Source organism: Lathyrus oleraceus, chromosome 5 (assembly GCF_024323335.1).
Source record: "Lathyrus oleraceus cultivar Zhongwan6 chromosome 5, CAAS_Psat_ZW6_1.0, whole genome shotgun sequence".
In the NCBI taxonomy this organism is placed as follows: domain Eukaryota; kingdom Viridiplantae; phylum Streptophyta; class Magnoliopsida; order Fabales; family Fabaceae; genus Lathyrus; species Lathyrus oleraceus.
This window is the reverse complement of record NC_066583.1, coordinates 55,041,945-55,061,555: the sequence shown is the minus strand read 5'-3', so window position 1 is coordinate 55,061,555 and position 19,611 is coordinate 55,041,945. Positions and strand designations below refer to the sequence as shown.

General features: G+C 30.5%; 2 protein-coding genes across 5 annotated transcripts; one reads left to right on the top strand and one right to left on the bottom strand.

Annotated features, from left to right (window-relative positions):
• Window positions 1–1,326: 1,326 nt before the first annotated feature.
• LOC127084109 (amino acid permease 8) lies at window positions 1,327–6,080 on the top strand. Of its 4 annotated transcripts, none has more exons than XR_007788624.1 (9): window positions 1,327–1,499; window positions 1,645–1,755; window positions 2,487–2,814; window positions 2,904–3,121; window positions 3,211–3,350; window positions 3,445–3,672; window positions 3,790–4,199; window positions 4,687–5,122; window positions 5,345–6,080. XR_007788624.1 is itself a non-coding variant. In XM_051024499.1 (8 exons), the coding sequence occupies exons 2-8, from the start codon at window positions 1,677–1,679 to the stop codon at window positions 4,691–4,693; spliced, it is 1,410 nt and encodes a 469-aa protein (XP_050880456.1). In that variant the 5' UTR covers window positions 1,327–1,499; window positions 1,645–1,676; the 3' UTR covers window positions 4,694–6,080. The 4 variants fall into 4 exon arrangements, 2 of the variants coding, with proteins under 2 accessions (XP_050880456.1, XP_050880455.1); XR_007788625.1 differs by having other exon boundaries at window positions 5,320–6,080; XM_051024499.1 differs by having other exon boundaries at window positions 4,687–6,080.
• A 5,101-nt stretch (window positions 6,081–11,181) lies between these two features.
• On the bottom strand, window positions 11,182–19,330 carry LOC127084108 (amino acid permease 1). The gene is made up of 6 exons (XM_051024497.1): window positions 19,204–19,330; window positions 18,989–19,084; window positions 16,070–16,397; window positions 15,773–15,990; window positions 11,851–12,221; window positions 11,182–11,766 (listed from the first exon to the last, which is right to left on the bottom strand). The coding sequence occupies exons 2-6, from the start codon at window positions 19,074–19,076 to the stop codon at window positions 11,344–11,346; spliced, it is 1,428 nt and encodes a 475-aa protein (XP_050880454.1). The 5' UTR covers window positions 19,077–19,084; window positions 19,204–19,330; the 3' UTR covers window positions 11,182–11,343.
• Window positions 19,331–19,611: the final 281 nt, after the last annotated feature.

Here is a 19,611-nt window from a genome sequence, read left to right as displayed (position 1 = left end):
TAATATTTAGTAAATATAATATAAAAAAAATTAAAAAAAAACTAGTACCTAAACTTGTATCCGCCCGTGTGCGTACCTATATCCGATTGGAAATTAAATCCCATATATTCAAAAATATTCATGTATTTGGCATCTTCAAAATCGTTAGATCATGATCAAATAGTATAATACAATATTTAATATATTTGATAATTATTTTAAAATAAAAAATATCGATATTAAAATTTAAATCAATTGATGTTGATTCAATGACCAAGATTGCGTCAAATGCGCAAATGCGATGTTTCTTGAAGGCAGGCAACCATGATCATCTGATTGAGACATTTTCCTAATTCTAAATCTCCCTACAATCTATGAGTCTATTAATTATATTTAAGAAAAATCTTTTGGTAATTGAAGTTTGGTTGAGTATCAATATTTTCAAGATACAACTAATTTGAAGTTTAAATATATTTTAAAATTAATGAATATAAATATTAAATATATTGAGATATTAAATGAAGACATTTTTTTTAAATGATTAGATTAAAGTTACACTCTATAGTAAGATATACTTTATATGTAATGGTTCCAAGTTGAAAATAACATATTAAATATTGATAAATTAGTTCAATATTTGATTTATAAGAATTATATTCTCACATTTCATTCTTATAATTTTAATCGAGGTTGCAAAAACAAAGTACACAAACTTATTAAGTAAATAAAATAGCCAATTAGATACCACTAAATTAGTTATTAATATTTCATTTCATTTTTCTTAATGGATGGTTGTGGTTGTGTATTCACTGCAACAGCACACACAATGATCATTATGATAAGTTTTTGTAATTTTTAATAGTGGGGGATATTTCCCAGCACTCATAAAGATATACAGAGCACCTTCAAATTTTTGTAATATTAAAATTTTTTCTCTCATTTTTTATTTAAAAGATCTAACATAAATTCAAAATCTCCTATATAAATTTAATTAAAAAATATTTAAAAATTCAAATTTTTTAAATATAAAAAAAATGGTTTGAATGGTGAAAGTTGTGCGATGATTATATGATAAAAATGCTATTAACAAGAGTATTAGATATATATAAATGAGTGTCAGATATCAAAGATATGTCTTCTTCTCATTTTTTTTTTGGAGTCACTAGTTGATCAAAAATTACTAGTCCAATTATTTGGCAAATAATTATAATGTCAATATTATTTTCCAACACTCATTTAATGAATGGTTGAAAAATTACACACATGTGAATATATATAGTTATTTAACCTTATTTTAAACTTGTGTCAAGTAATGGAAGGGCAATTTAGGATTTTCAACTACATTCTTCTTTCTTATATAGATATCATCATGCCATTATCTGAATTAGAGCAATGAAGTAGTAGAAGTCAAATTTCATTTGAGAGCAATATAGAAGAGATTGAAAGGAAGAGGAAGAGAAATAGAATAAAAAACAAAACCAAGAGAAAGGTTACTCATTGCTAAATTCACTGGAAAACAGGTAATTTGTATTTTTTTTTAACAAATTCACACAAACTAACAAAATATATAATTGTATTTTTGTTAAATTATTTAGTCATATATTTGTCTTCTCACTTCTATTATTATAAATGTAAATGGAAAGATATTAATTTGATGCTCGACAGGGTTGGAACATTAATTAATTAATCTTGTGAAAATGGAGGGTGAAAAAGTTGTGACAATGAAACAGTACTCAAATGAGGAAGTAGATGATGATGGAAGAATAAAGAGAACTGGTATTATATGCTGTCTATATCTGTCCAGTTTTGAACTCTATCTGATTCAGTATCTCTCTTTTTCTATTCCTATAAATTCACATATTTTATATTTTTATTTAGTTGAACTCAACTGTAAGGAAAAAACAAAACAAAAACATTCCTTATAAATATGCTTTCTTCTAAAATAATGTAACAACTTTGGAAGATGCAACAAAATTATTGTCTATTATTCAAAGAAAAATAATGTAACAACTATTATATTAATTAGAAGTTAAAAATCATGTCAAAACAAAATAATAGAGGTTGAAGCTTTAAAATAGTCCTCTTATTTTCTATCATGGCGATAAAGTTTATTGGTTTCTTTATTGCAACTTTTATAATATATTAAGGTTTAAATGATGTTTAGAACCGAGTACACTAAGACATTTTGCCAATTCATCAAACTTGTCAATGTGAAAACAATTATGACCTTGACTCTATCTAGAGTTAGGTCCCTCCAACAACTAAATGGGGGACCTTGATGAAATTGTGTCCATGAACATCCACTTTTCTTTGAAAACTCCAATTAATATATGGTCCATAAGCTTCATAAAGCTATATATTGTCTTAAACAATCCACCAACTTAAAAAACTGACTCTTATCCAAATACTTGTCTATTATTTATTCTAAAAAGTTAAAAATATTTTAATAAAAATTAATATCTTTTATTTTCTTATTGATATTCTGAATTTTTTGACTCTTGTTGTAGGGAATGTGTTGACCGCAACAACACACGTTATAACAGTGGTAGTGGGTGCAGGAGTGTTGGCTCTAGCATGGGCAATTGCTCAACTTGGATGGATAGCCGGCATTGCCGTTATGATCATGTTTTCATCTATTTCCATTTACACTTACAATCTTATAGCCGATTGTTATCGATATCCCGATCCAGTTAACGGCAAAAGAAACTACACTTACATGCAAGCTGTGCATGCATACCTAGGTGGAAAAATGTACCTGCTTTGTGGATTCATCCAGTATGGGAAACTTGCTGGTCTTACAGTGGGATATACTATAACTTCCTCTATAAGCATGGTGTACGTTACAACACCATCACAATCTTACTTTTACTCTATTTCTTTTACTTTTTTTTCTTCTAATTTACGGTAGTGTATTTATGTGACAGTGCTATAAAGAAATTAATTTGCTTCCACAAAAATGGACATGGAGCTTATTGCAAGTTTTCGAATAATCCTTATATAATTGGTTTTGGGATCGTTCAGATTTTACTGTCTCAAATCCCAAACTTTCATAAGTTAACATTGTTATCAACGGTTGCTGCTATTACCTCTTTTGGCTATGCATTCATCGGAAGCGGACTCTCTCTGGCCGTTGTGATCTCAGGTATAATTTTCTTTTACCTAAATATTTCCAACATCATTTCCAGCAAAAGTTTGTTAGTGATTACAAAAACTATACTCGGTGGTAAATAGGGAACGGAGAACCAACAAGCTGGTTTGGTGTGAAAGTAGGATCAGAATTATCAAGAGAAGACAAAGTTTGGAAGATTTTAACTGCTTTGGGAAACATTGCACTTGCATGCACTTATTCTACCGTTGTTTATGATATAATGGTACAATAAATTACTATTATTGAATAATGCTAAGAAGTTATTCTCTATCGCACATTTTAAGACATTTTTCTATCTCTATATATGTTTTATTTAGGACACGTTAAAGTCATATCCATCCGAAAGCAAGCAAATGAAAAAGGCAAATGTGATTGGGATCATAACAATGACAGTACTTTTCCTCTCATGTGCTTCACTTGGATATGCTGCATTTGGTGATCACACCCCAGGGAACATCCTCACCGGCTTCGGATTTTACGAGCCCTTCTGGTTGGTTGCGTTAGGGAATGTTTGCATTATAATTCACATGGTGGGAGCATTTCAGGTAAATGATTCCCTCTTATTGTATCAACTTACAAGAAAAATATAAGTTAAAATTATTGATATATTAGATATATGATTTGATAATGGTGTAACAAGAGATATTTATATTATGATGCAGGTGTTAGCTCAACCATTATTTCGTATAATTGAAATGGGTGTTAATATGAAGTGGTCACGCTCAACTTTTATAACTAAGGAGTACCCTAATAGAATTGGTTCCTTAACTTTCAACATCAACTTGTTTAGGTTAACTTGGAGGACAATATATGTGGTAATGATCACAGTAATGGCCATGGCAATGCCATTTTTCAATGAGTTTCTTTCTTTGCTTGGAGCATTTGGATTTTGGCCACTCGTCATCTTCTTTCCAATACAAATGCACATTTCTCAGAAACAGATTAACAAATTTTCATTGAAGTGGTGTGTGCTCCAATTTTTGAGTTTTGTGTGTTTTATGATTTCAGCAAGTGCTGGAATTGGTGCCATTCATGGAATTAGTAAGAATATCAAAAAATACAAACTCTTCAGGTATAAACAGTGATATATTTAAAAGTTTGCACACAAATAAAATGTAGTAATGTTATTCTTAGATATAATAAGAAAAACTAGCAAAACACATTATCTTATTTTGTCCACCAAGTTATTGTAATAGATAAAAAGAAAATCTACTACAAGAAATTGTAATTCTACATGGATATTTTCAAAAGGCACAGCTTCTTAGAAAATAAAATGTGTTTTTAGGAGAAATTAAAGTTATTATAATATATCTTTAATTTGTTTTTAATTGCTAATGTACAATTAATTTGTGTATGATTTTTTTAGAGAAATTAAAGTTATTATAATATATCTTTAAAATGTGTATGAAAAGTATGTTTGAAAGTGAGAAAAATATAAGAAGGGGGTCTAAATTGTGTTAATTTTTTTTTAATTTTTTAAGCTTTTACTTCTTCTGATTTATCTTAATCAGAGTCCGAACTTTCAATTTAGAGTCTGAACTCTTGTATATCTTTATCAGATTCTGAAACAAAATATGACTAAGATGTAAGTAAGCAAATGATAGCAGTGAAATATAGTTCAGAGGCAGGTAAAGTAAAAACATAAGAGACAGAAGCAGTTATCCTGATTCTTCTCACAATCTGAGAGTAGTCCAGTTCTCTTGCACTTTCAAGGGATTTCCACTATAATCAAATTTGATTACAAATGCTCAAGCACACAAGAAAGAGACTTCATTGGCTTATACACACAAGTATAAGACTTCTTTGCTCATACACACAAGTTTGAGAGTTTCTTGCTCAAACCCACAAGCTCAAGACTTCATTGCTTTATCACACAAGTCTGAGACTTCCTTGCTTAAGCCCACAAGCTAAAGACTTCCTTGCTTTAGCACACAAGCTAAAGACTTCGTTTGCTCAAGTCCACAAGCTCAAGACTTCAAATGCTCAAGCACACAAGTAAGAGACTTCTGACTCTATAAGAAAATGTTAAGAGATTTGGTAACAATTACACTTTATATACAATCAGAGGTGTAGACAGAATATAATTTAAAAAGACTCTAAGACTTAATAACTTTTAATATATACACAATTTTAAGATGTTCTAATTCTAATAAATTTGACAGAGTAATTTCTCTTTGAATGTCAATGTTCAGAGTCTTGTGATATGGTGTATTGCAGTGTGTTAGTTTTCTTCTTCAAGTCTGCAGCTCCTTATATAGAGAAGAGAGAAAAAAGACGTTGAAGACTTTCACTAAAAGGTTGATTAACCTTTGTACTTGATTAAAAACATCTTACAAACACTTTTTTTTCAAGAGGAATGATCTATTAAAGCTCAGACAACCAAGAGAGAGATATTTCCTTAAGTCTTCACGTGATCAAAAAAGTTATGAGTCTGTTAGAGATGCCTTGGTAGAAAAGCTTTTTCTTTAGAGGCTGACTTTCCTTCAAACATCACTCTTCAGAGGCTGATCACATCGGAGTTCTCTTTTTTCCTTCTGAAGCATTAGAGTTTGGGTCACCAAAGGCTGACTTTCTTCAGAGTTGACTTCTTTAGAATTTGGATTTTCATCAGAGGAAGAGTCTTCATATAAGTGATCTTTAGAGCCATAGTCGGATCTTCTAATTCATATTGCTCAAGCATTTCTTCATATGTTCTTAATGATATAATCCCGCATACTTGAACAAATGTTAGAATACCACATTATTCTTTAAATACTTTGTTATCATCAAAACTTAAGAAATATGGTATTAACCATTCTTGTTCCAACAATGTTTTTAGGAGAAATTAAAATCATTGTAATATACCTTTAATTTGGTTTTAGTTACAAATGTAACTTTATTTTATTAGTATATAATTATATGCATATGTATGAAAAGTATATGAGAAATTTTTTGAATATGTTTTTCATTCTCATTTTTTTTTCATATTAGTTCTAAATATATATTTTATTAGTCTAATATTGACATTAGTTATCTCCTTATACATTTTATTTAGGACAAAATAAAGTCATAACTATTAGAAAATATATAAGTGAATACTGCGCAATGTCCTTCGCCCATATAATCAGTGACATGTGTGATGTATAGTATTGTCCTTGTCCACGAAATCAGGTAGTGGAAAGGATGTTCGATTTGTACTATGTACTATTTAATCAGGTTTCCATTTGATCTTACTATAAGTTCATTAACTTCTGATGAAAGTTGATGAAACATGAAATGAAGAAACATAAAGCTGGATTCAGAAACTTCAGAATCTTTGGTCAGAACCTTGACAACGTCAATAGTCTGACTTGAGATCTTCAGTATCTTCATAATCTTCTGAGTCTTCAGAATCTTCAGTCAGAACCTTGATAACTTCAATCGTCTGGCTTGAGATCTCCAGAATCTTCAACTACATAACAGAACTTCAGATGCTTGCCATTCTTCAGAAGTTTGGTGATCAGAGTCACGTCCATAAGCATGAACTGAGAGAACATTGCAACAACAACATAGTGTCTCCTTATAAGCTTCTCATGAGTGAATCACCACAGAAGAAGAAAGACCATTGCATTAGCAACATTGAACATCTTTCAGAACTTCTAGTAGCTGGCGCATAAGCGAATTTGGAACACATTGTTCAGAAAGTGGTGACGTTGCACATCATAAATTCAGAATTAGAACTGGTTATTAAAGCTACACAATAACAAACCATTAGGGTACCAAAATTATTCTCACAGAAATACAACATTGTTATCATCAAAATTCAAAGTATAGATGTAGAACCAAATCTTGTTCTAACAAGACATTGTCCTGATGTGATGCATGTGGAGAAAAATGTGTGATAGTTTGATAGGAATACTTCTAAACATTAAAGGAAAGAAGACTAAAGATAATAAGAATTCCCATTTAAATATGGTGAAGATGGGTGTACGATAACAGTTGGCTCCATAAGATAGAGTAAAAAGATCTTATTTGTCTTTGGAATGTCACACTCTATCTAAAAAGGAAAAGAAAAGTTTTGCGAGTGTTTGCATGGTATCAAAGCTCCCTAAGATTACTCTTCAAACATCAAGAAACTTGTATCAATGAAAGATCTCAAGTTAATTGGCATAAAATCTCATGATTGTCATGTCTTGATGCAATAAATTCTACCAGTGGCTATCCGTGGCATCCTTCCAAAAAACGTAAGAGTAACTATAACCAGATTATGCTTATTCTTCAATTCTATATGTAATAAAGTTATTGAATTCAAAAAATTATATGAATTAGAAGAAGAGGCTGCAATAATATTGTGTCAATTGGAGATGTATTTTTCTCCATCGTTTTTTGACATTATGGTTCATTTACTTGTTCATCTAGTCAGAGAAACCAGATTTTATGGTCCAGTTTATTTAAGGTGGATGTATCATGTATATAAATACATGAAGATATTTAAAGGATATAAAAAGAATAATCACCGACCAGAAGCTTCGATCGTTGAAAGGTACATCACAAAAGAAACTCTTGAATTTTGTTCAAACTATTTATCGAAAATAGAGTCTATCGAAATTCCAAAGTTTCATAATACTAACATATTTGAAGGTAGATGTCCTCAAGGTTTAAATGTTAAGTCAATGAATCTGGATGTAGTACTTGAAGCACATTTCTATATATTGAGCAATCTTATTGCAGTTAAACCTTACATAGTTACTCACAAAAAAGTTATAAAGAAAAAATATCCCCGAATGAATGACAAGTGGTTGTTGACACGAGATAACAAGGATTTCATAAGTTGGTTTAATAAGAGGATTTCTAATGATGATGGTGCATCCGAGACAATTAAATGGTTGTCGTACATGCCAAATTTCACTGTGATAACTTAGACGACAACAACATTTCTAAGTATTCCTTTTATACAAAAGAAAAAGATGATCAAAGTACAATGCAAAATAGTGGGGTTATGATTGAGGCTGAATTCATGTATTTCTCTAGTCAAAAGATAAGAATCATATTTTGGCAACCATCACGTTCTATGGTGTCATTGAGGAGATTTTGGAGATTGGTTATGTTATTTTCAATAGGGGTGTTCGCGGTGCGGTTTGGGCGGTTTTGGCGATAAAAATCATTCGAACCGCAAGAGAAAAAAGCATGCGGTTTGGTTTGGTTCGGTTAGCTTTTAGAAATAAAACCAAACCAAACCAATGCGGTTTGGGTTGGTTCGGTTTTTTATAATATTTTTATTGTGCCATACATACACCTATAGAGAACAACATAACTTTGTATTTAGTCATTCATACATGACTAAATAACATCAAAACTCATCATATTTAGACAAAAATGTTTTATTCAATATACAAAAAATTAGATTAGACAAAAGTGGAATAAAAAACATATATAAATAGTAGCATAAAATAATATCGAAGACATTATAATAAAACATAAAAAACATATGAGATGAGAGATTAGAGAAGATGAAAAAAAGAACATAAGAGATGCGAGATTGAGAAGAAATGTGCGATAAAAATATAATTAAAAGAGAAATTAGTAACATAAAAGATGAAAGAGAAAGAACATAAGAGATGACTTATTAGAGTAGAATAGGAGAAACCTACATGGAAAAGAAGACGAGAAGAATGTGTGATACTACTATGAGAGATTTAAGAAGGTTGAAATTGAAATCCTAAGCGTGAGTAAGAGAAAATCATTTGTAATTGTAAGGTTAAGGCATACTAGGTTTGATGTGGGATAAGTAAAATTTGGGTTGTAACATAATGCGGTTTGGGTTGGTTTAGTTCGGTTTGCAAAATACAAACCGCAAACCAAATCAAACCGTGCGGTTTTATTAAAAAATGACCCAAACGAATCCGAACCAAATGCGGTTTTTTGCGGTTTCGGTTTGGTTTGGTTTGGTTTGCGGTTTTCTATTGGGTTGGTTTGGTTTTGAACACCCCTAATTTTCAAAGTGCCTTTAATTAAATGCAAGTGGGTTCACAATAACAATGATGTACAAACTGATGAATTAGGATTCACACAGGGTGACCTTGACAAGACAACTTATATGACCGAACAATTCATCATGGCTACTCAAGCAAAATAATTTTTTATGTGACAGACCATGCGGACTTATTGAAGAGAAGATCAATTGTTCACAAAGGAAAACGCATTCCTCATAGTGATGATGAAAGTTTTTATATTTCTTTCCCTCTTTCTTATACAACACAAGTGCCTACTTCATATGAAGAAGTTGATAGAGATGATGTACATGTTATTCATAACAATCATCAAGAATCATATATGAAAATTAACAAGTACTTTATATTATTCATTCATAATTTATTGTATGTTATAATTTCTAATGATGTTATTTTCTTACAACTATTATTATTTGAAATTATAGGTGTTTAATTAAAGTCAGAACACCAAGAGACAAGACAAAAAGTTAACAAGATAATATTATTTGATGTAATGATGTGTACATTGTAGGTTGTTTTGTGCCATTTTGATTTTTATATAATATAAAATTTTTGGTTCCTAATGGAATTGTGTCATTGATGTAATGCAATTTTTTGTCTAATTCAATTCACAAATAGGTGCATCTGTCGTTTCTCGTCTAATATCTTGGTTAAAAATATGGGAATATTGTAAAGCGCGTTATCAGAATAATAAAGGCAAGAATGCCGATGTTGGAATTCAAACCCAAGACCTATAAACTATTTTGCAACAAGTGTTTTCTGTAATTGTTGTTATAAGTAGCACGCTATCTAACTTTTAATTACGATCACTCGTCCGTTATAGAAACCAACATACATATAATCACACGTTATCTAACAATGGACGCGAAAACCGTCATTATATGTGTTTCACAAACGTTATTATATGTATTTTCCGTAGTAATGAGAATTGTTAAGTTATGTGGTTATGGATGAAATAAACTCTTAATAGTTTATTGTCCACTTATACCTCTAGTTGGTCTTTCATTGATTTATAAAATTAAAATATTGGTTAAATAATACTACCTCCGTTTTTTATTATATGTCACTTTGGAAAAATATTTTGTAAACCACAATATAAGTCGTTTTATAATATCAATGAATCATTAATGTTATTATTTCTATTATACCCTTAAATATTTATTATTCTTTCTCTTTTCAATTATGTCAATTTGTCTTTCCAATGTCATTAATGAAGAATAATTTTGTAAAATCCTTCATAATTTATCTTTTTTTAACCATAATTATTACATTTCTTAATACGTGTGAAAAGTTAAAAACGACTTATAATAAAAAACGGAGAGAGTATCTTTTACGGCTATTAGAATATCTATAACGTGATAGTGATCGACAGATATTAGACATCACACTACCCTATTTGAGTAATGTAACATATAGTTGAATAAATTTACTATGGGTGTAACTATTGAAACTTTTCATGAAAGAGCATGGTTTAAATTATTATTTAAATTTTATTTAATATGTCAAACCATTGTAACTCTTTAATGAAAGTGCGTGGTCTAAATTATTATCGTATTTGAATTAATATGGTGAATCATTCTAACTCTTTATTGAAAGCGAAGGTTCCCTCGCAATTTCTCTATAAATATATTTTGGACATATGAAAAAAAAATCATAACATAATTGCATACTTATTCATTTGAGAACACACACTAATAATTAATTACTCCAAAAGATATATAAACCCTCTTCATAATATTCATATGGCGTCCTAATTCATGCAACTTTGATCAATTGTTTGTGACATATGATAAATTTTTAAAAATCTTTTATTTCTAAAGCAAATCCTTACAATTTTAAACTATTCAATAATTATGTCTGTTTTCCACTTAATATTTTAAGGAAAATATACCGTTATAAACTTGTGAATAATTTACACCGTTAATTTAAGATCAAACAATTTAAATTACACAAAAATAAAAATAAGATAAAGTTTAAGTATTTTTCTGTTGTTTTAAAATCAGACAATAATGATTAAAAACTATACGACAAAAATAACAGAAGTCACAAGTTTTTTAATTGTGACTAAAAGAACAAAAACAAAACTAAGTAAAATTTCATTTCATAACCTTTAGCTTAATTATAATTAGTTTTTCTTCCACATTTACTTATTTAGTTCCTAAGCATAGTCTAAAATCTATGTCATCAAACTCTGACAGAGACAATAACCATATTATTGTTTACAAGGTTTTAACCCAATAAAACCCACTAGGCCTTATACATAAAAGGTTTGTATTTTCCAACAGCTTCACCCAATCCATGAATAGCTCCAATTGCTGCAGCCAATGACACAATCAAACAGAAAAAGCTCAATGTTTGAAGCCCAATCCAACGAATTGTTCCTTTTTTGATGTTCTGTTTGACAATATACATTTCCACAGGAAAATACACAACTGAAGGCCAAAATCCAACAGCGCCAAGAAGAGCAATCATGGCATTGAAAAATGGCATTGCCATGGCTAAAACAGTTACCAGTATTATAAATATTGTCCTCCAAAGTAACCTAAAATAATTCATAGTGTACTTTATTTTTCCAAAATTCATAGGAATTTCCCTTGTTACAAAACTTGAGTTTGGCCATTTTTCCGCCGCCATCATTTCAACTATACGAAACACTGGTTGGACTAGTACCTGTCAATTACCATCATTTCAGAATCAGTAACCATTAAGATGAAAAAAACGTACAAAATATAGTTGAAGAAGTAAATGTATAACCTGAAATGCTCCTATAAGGTGGACAACTATGAAGGCATTGGCCAATTGTAATAACCAGAAAGGTTTCCGAAAGCCGGAACTCATGAGTATGTTACCGGGAGTGTTTGAACCAAATGCAGCATATCCAGCACATGCATTCAAGATAAAGAAAATTGTCATGGTGAATATGGCAAGCGTGTTTGCTCTTTTCATTGCTTTGTTTTCTGGAGGTGATGATTTAAGACTGTCTTGTATATCTACTGCAATTTGAGCGTAAGCACCTGCAAGTGCAATGTCTCCAATTGCAACCAACATATTCCATGCTATGTCTGATGTACTACGAGTCTTGTCGCTTCCTGCAAATGCCATCGTGCTCTTTACGTTCCCATTTCCTAATCAAATAGAAAAAAAAGCCTTAAGTTTTGAGTCAGATTTATAACATGCTTTTAGAGTACTTTCGTGTAAACATGCTTATGAGGTTTGGGACAAAATTCATCAGTATTTCAATGCTCAAATGAAAGCTAGGGAACAAATTGATTACTAAATTTGTGTTGCGCATCAAAGCTATTGCTAATTCTCTTCTAGCTGTTGGTGATTCGATTTATGAACAAGATCAAATCGATTCTATTCTCGATGGACTCCCGGAAGAATACAATCCATTTGTCATGCAGATGTATGGGAGCACTGAATCACCTTTACTATGTGATGTAGTAGCATTGTTGTACGTGCAAGAAGCTCAATTGGACAAATTTCGCCAAGAGTTAGTTGTGTCCACGGTTGCTGCTAATGTAGCTCATTCAAGTCAAGCAACAAATAACTCGAGAGGAACATTTCCTAACAATCGTGGCTGAGGAAATCGCTTCACTCGGGGTAGAGGTCGTGGCAGAAGTCGTGCTACTACTGGTACGACTGAATATCGCCCTACCTGTCAGTTGTGTGGGAAGTATAGACATTCTGTGGTTGATGGTTGTCACAGGTATGATGAATCATTCATACCTCATAGCACAATAAATTCTCGGTTCAATATACAGACAGCTCTGGCGCTACACAAGAACAAGCATAAGATGCCTCTCAAAATTCTCAAGTTATGGCAATGGTAGCTACTACAAGTCAGCCTTATGCCTTCACTTAGGAGTATTTCCTTCCTTCACAGCTGGAGTCTCAAGCATGGTTTGCCGATTCAGGTGCTTTTCGCCATCTTACTCCCTTTGATACTCACTTACAAAATCTTAAGCCCTATCTAGGTTCTAGTAAGGTATGTGTTGGTAATGGTCAATTTCTTGCTATCAAGTCCACTGGATCACTTACCTTTTACTCTAAGTTTAACTCTCACCATAAGTTAGTGCTTGACAATGTTCTTCATGTGCCCTCTATCACTAGGAACCTGCTATCTGTCTCCAAATTTTCTGCTGATAACAATGTTGTTTTTGAGTTTATGGTTGACAAATTGTGTGAAATGTCAGGTTTCTAAACAAGTTCTTATTGAGGGATTCCTTGATAATAATGGCTTGCACTGCCTTCCCAAGCTCTCATTGAAGCTCTCAGGGTTCATTTGCTTAAATAAATCCTTGCCTACACAGCTTGATGCTCAAGGCTACACTGTTGTCAAACCTAGTTTAGATGAGGTTTCCTCTTGTAATTCTTTGGCCGTATGGCATCATAGATTAGGTCATGCCAATTTCAATTCTGTCAAACAAATTCTCAGAAAGTGTAATGTTTCTCTACCTAATAAACATGATTCTTTGTTGTGTAAATCTTGCAATCTAGGCAAAGCTCATAGATTACATGACCCTACTTCAACTACTGTCTATGATAACGCATTTGATATTATTTATTCTGACTTGTGGGGTCCCTCTCCTAATCCATCTAGTCCTGGCTATAGATATTACATTGCCTTTGTAGATGGCCATACTAGGTATACTTGGTTATATTTTCTGAAACAAAAGTCAGAAGCTCTACAATCCTTTAAGCTATTTCATGTGTTTATTCAAACTCAATTTAAGACAACTATCAAGTCAGTCCAATCTGACTATGGAGGTAAACTTAGATCTTTCTCCAAGTTCTTAGTAGACCTAAGCATAAGTCACAGGCTTACCTGCTCACATACATCTCACCAAAGTGGATATGTAGAAAGAAAACACATTCACATAGTTGAAATGAGCCTCACCCTACTTGCTCATTCATCCATTCCTGTAACCTATTGGGATCATAGTTTTTCCACTGCAGTTTATTTGATCAATAGGTTACCATCATCCATACTCACTAAGTTTAATTCACCCTACCATGCTCTTTATAGCAAACATCCTAGCTATCAAACCTTGAAAGTGTTTGGATGATCATGTTTCCCATTGTTGAGACCTTACAACAAAAACAAACTTCAATTGAGAAGCTTATAGTGTGTTTACTTGGGTGTGTCACCTCAACACAAGGGGTTTAAGTGTCTAAGTAAAGAAGGCAAAATCTATGTACCTAACCCTATTGAAAGATCTCAGTAAGTAAATGTACTCATTTCTCCACATAACTCTCCAAATGATAAGGACATGTCTAGTCATAACCAAACTGTCAGTGTCTCACTTAGTGCAGACTATGTCCTTGCCCCCATTTGTACCTCCTACTAACTAGCTTGTAAATGGGTCCTTTAATAAGGATAACACTGATACAAATCATCAGGCTGTCAATTCCCATGAAAAACAACAGGTTGTCCAGTCAAGTAACAAAGCCAAATATCATGATCTCACATGTGCTACACATGACAGTCCAGAGGATATAACAAGCTTTCATTATCCAGAGGATAATGCAGTTTCTCAGTCAAAAGTGTCTCTAAACCACAATGTAGAGCAAAGTTCTGGCTCAACATCTGACAACTCTAGCTGGACCCTGCCTTTATCCTTTTCTGGTGGGTCTTTATCAACCTTTTTCACAGTTTTCAACCCTCTGCTCCTCTTCTTCACGATGACCATCCCATGCTCACTAGAGCCAAAACCCGAAAGTCCAAAGCCAAGGTATTTGTAGCTCAAACTCATGCTGAACCTACTAGTGCTAAACAGTCTCTTTCTATTCCAGAATGGGAAAAAGCTATGCAAAGTGAGTATGATGATTTGATTACTAATGGCACATGGACCCTTACTACTCTACCTTCTCATAGAAAACTATTTGGATATAGATGGGTGTTTAAAGTGAAAGAAAAATCAGATGGGAGCATACAAAAATACAAAGCAACACTTGTTGCTAAGGGTTACCATCAAGAGCTGTAGTATGTGTCCTTGACTGGGCTTGACATAGCCTTTAGTGTGAACAAGGACTGTCAGTTTATGGCATCTCCTCTTGAGGCACATTGGTCAGTTGTTAGGCGGATTTTGAGGTATCTAAGTGGTACTATTTCAGACGGCCTTTTGTTATCTCCTTCTCTTTCAGACCAGAAGTTCTCTCTTTGCGCCTATAGTGACTTTGACTGGGCTAGTGACCCCGATGATCGAATGTCAACCTCTGGTACGTGCATTTTCTTTGGCTCGAATCTCATATCTTAGAGTTCCAAAAAGCAGTCATTTGTTGCACGATTGAGTGCTGAAGCTGAGTACCGCGCCTTAGCCCACACCACCTCTGAGTTATTATGGATTGAATCGCTATTGACTGAAATTGGAGTAACATTTCATACACCAACCCTGTTATGTGACAATATGAGTGTTGTCCAACTATGTATATATACTCTCAGTCACCCATTATATGAATACACATGAATATTATTCACTTCTGCATTTTTCTGGTTCTGCATCAATCTTTTACAGAGATGAATCTCAAAGAGATTTCACTCTAACAAAAGTAAACTAAGATATGAATGAATTGTAGTATTGATTCAAATGATAACTACCTATAACAAATATAACAACTAACTGTAACAACATGCAAACTAGTGGAATGAATGAAAGTAATGAAGCAAAAGAACCTTGAATAACGGTGGAAAGAGAAAGTACAACTCCAATGGAAGCGTAGCCAAAAGCCATGGTAGCTGCCAAGACTGAGAGAATAGATAGCTTGTGAAAATTTGGAATTTGAGATAATATTATTTCAATTACTCCAATAGTAATCATGTATGGATTATTAGAAAAACGGCACGAAGCTTCAAACCCATTCTTGCGGTAGCAATTGTTTTTCAATATCGTCCTGAAAATACATTTACATGCAATTAACATTAACAAGTTAACAATGAAGAGTTAACATAGAAAATAGTTAAAGAACTTACACTATACTTGTAGATGTAGTGATGATGAAACCAATAGTGAAACCAGCAAGGTTAATGTACTGAACCAAACCACAAAACACATGTTGTTTTCCACCCAAGTGAACTTTGACAGCTTCCATGTAAGTGGTGTTTCTTTTGCCAGTAACAGGATCTGGTGATCTATAACAATCAGCAAGAAGATTTGATGCGTAGAGTGTAACACCAGAAAAGACAAAAATGCAGGTAACTCCAAGGACCCATCCCATTTGGGACATAGCCCATGGTAAGGAGAGGACTCCCGTTCCAATAACTGCGTTTATGATATGCGCGCTTGCAGTCCACATCGTTCCTGCAAATCATACTCATTTCATTCAAATATGTAATTGAACTATGCAACTCTAACACCTTAAAAACCAAGGACATGTTTGTGTCTTATATATGTATGGATACTTATAATTATATTTAATTTATTTATTTTTTAAAATTATTATGGATATCGATTTCATAACTTAATAATTTCCAACCAACAACTATGAGATCTCATATTTAAATTTGAATAGTGATGTACAATATGACAATCAATCGATCAATGTATTATTCTATCTTAATATTTGAAAGGTTAATTTTGTATAAAATGTTAATATATTTATTTTTATCATTAACAAATAAGCCGTATCACCTCAAAATAAGACTAAATAGGAATATAAAAAATTAAAGATGCAAAAAGTAATTTTTATAAAATAATTTTTTTTGCGTAAGTAAAGATGTCAAAGCTACATTAAAGTTATTATTTTTATTTTAAAATATTTATTTATAATTAAATAGAGAGTATTAAAGATTAATTAATTGTCTCTCTTAATAGTTAAAATACTAGATATCACTATTGATATATCTCAATTATAAAAATAAAATAAAAATAGTATATCTCTATTAATTATATTTAAATTATTAATTATACCTGTTGAGTCAAAAACATATTTATAATTTTTATTTCAAAATAATTCTTACTAATACTAATTTTAATAATTTGTTCTAAAAAAAGATAAGGAAATAGAATCCGGAAGATTTATATAAAATAATCATATATATATATATATATATATATATATATATATATATATATATATAATGAAAAATTAAATATTAATTTATAAAAAGTTACAAAAGAAATTTATAAGAAATTTTTACTCAAATGTCCCACTTTTTCAAAAAATAATTCAGTTTTAAAAAAATTTCCCAAATTATTTCCCAAATTATTCTGGGACAATTGAGGGAGATATTGATTTGAACGATGCGTCGAGAAAATTTGAGATTTTTTTTTTTTTAAATTGAATTATTTAGATAAAAAATTTAATTTATAAAATAGAGAGAGATAAATCATTTAATTTTTTTTCACTAATGTAAAAAATACAGCTGTTAACACACCAAAATTATTTATAAAATAAATATATCTAATAATAATCTAACTTTTTACCTATATAAAATACTTATTATAATTATAAACTGCTCTCTCTATTAAAAAATTTATTCACTTATAAATATAATTGAATTGGCAAAATTTAAGGACCGATCTATTTCTTAATGTCCAAAAAAATATAAGGATTCAAAATTATAAAAATAAATGAACTCAAAAAAAGTAGATCCCATTCCTAAAACTTGATTAAATCTTCGAGGCTTCAACACTTTTAAAAAATTGTTTTTTTTTTAAAAATCGACTTTTTTATTTGTAGAAAAAATTGATTTTTTTATTTTTGAAAAAAATCGACTTTTTTTCATTTTCGAAAAAAGTTGATTTTTTAAAGAAAATCGACTTTTTATATTTAAAATAAATAAATTTTCAAAAAAATAGATTTTAATTTTAAACTTTTGAACAAAATCGACTTTTTTATTTTTTTAAAAATATAATTTTTTATTAGTTTAGAAAAAAATAAAAAAATCAACTTTATTATTTAATAAATTTTTACATATTTTGTTTTAGAAAAAATATTTTTAAACTTAATTTTCAGAAATATTTATTTTTCTAAAAATGCATAATTAAAAAAAACTAAAATATTTTATTTCAAATAAATTACACTTTGAGCCCTTTATTTGGAACCAATAAAAAACAAAAATATAAGAAAACTTAAAAATAAAGGGCAATTGTTTTGTTATGAGGTAGAGGCCTAAAACAAAGAGTCAAGTTAAAGGTTTAATTATTGGGGCATTATCATATAGAATTTTTTTACACCTCTATTTGTGAGTCAAAACTATAAACAACATTTTCATGAATAAGAACAAAAAGTTTAGACCACTAAAACTGTGAAAAGTAGTTGACTGTATGTTAAAAAAAACAAATAAGAAATTGGTTTAGTGATTACCCTTTTATTTGTTCTTTGAATACTTAACTTAGTGGTTGTCCTTTTCCCAAATATATCAAAGATTAAAGATAACGCCACAACCAAACAAATGTTCGATGAATCAAAAAAGTGCAAATTCATCGCATACAAAAAAAAGGCAAATTCATGAATGCAGAATTTTTAACATTTTTTTCTTTCATTTTTAATACTTTTTACTTTAGTTTTTCAAAATAAAAATTCAAATGAATCGAATTTAAAATAAAATAAAATCAAACTTTAAAAAAACTAATGTATTTACATATAATTATACATACAAAAATAAGTCATATTTAAACTCCATTTCGTATATCAAAAAACAAACATTAAAACTCTTCAGAAAACTTTATTATTAGCTTAAAATAAATTAAAAAAATTTATAAATTTGAATTCGCTGCATCTCACTTATTTAATTTTTTAAAATGATATGTAAATTTTAATTATTAAACTATTTGATAAAAGAATTATATCACACTTTCACTACAATAATGCATAGAGAGATGTGTGCAAGATTTAGATACAGAGATTAATACATATGCATGGAGAAAACAAGAAAGAGAAATGATACCCGTTCTTTTGGGTCTTCCATCATCATCAAGAAGAGAATTTGGATCATTTGTAACACCAGTTTCAAGTGCTATGACATCGTTCTTCATTTTGAAACCTGAAACAATCTTAAAATGTTACTATATAGAAGAAAATGAATAAGCAACAATGGAGTTAAATAAGTGTATGTGATGAAGATGGTGAAGAGTGATAGTGTGAGAAAGAAGTAAATGAAACCTTATGTGAAACAATGACGCGTAAGTTTAGTTCAATTCAATATATGGAGATAATGAATACAAAAGATTGAATTGCTTTCATTTATTAGTATTTATGGTTTTTGTTATCCTATTTTAGTCAAAGTGGGGGTGGAGTCAAATTATTTATTTATTTTTTAGTATTAAATATTATATTTTTATGGGTTTTTCGTTAACGAATATTTCATAAGCACTTTTTAAATAAAAAAAATATTTTATAAAATATTTAATCATTTTAATTTTCAATATATTAAATATTATTTTTTAGAAAAATTTATTTTTTTAATAATTTAAAGTGTACCCTTAAAGCACACTCGTTAGCATTTTTCTCTCTTTATTTTTGTTAAAAGTATTTTTCTATTTTCTTTTTGTTTTTTAATCAATTTAAATC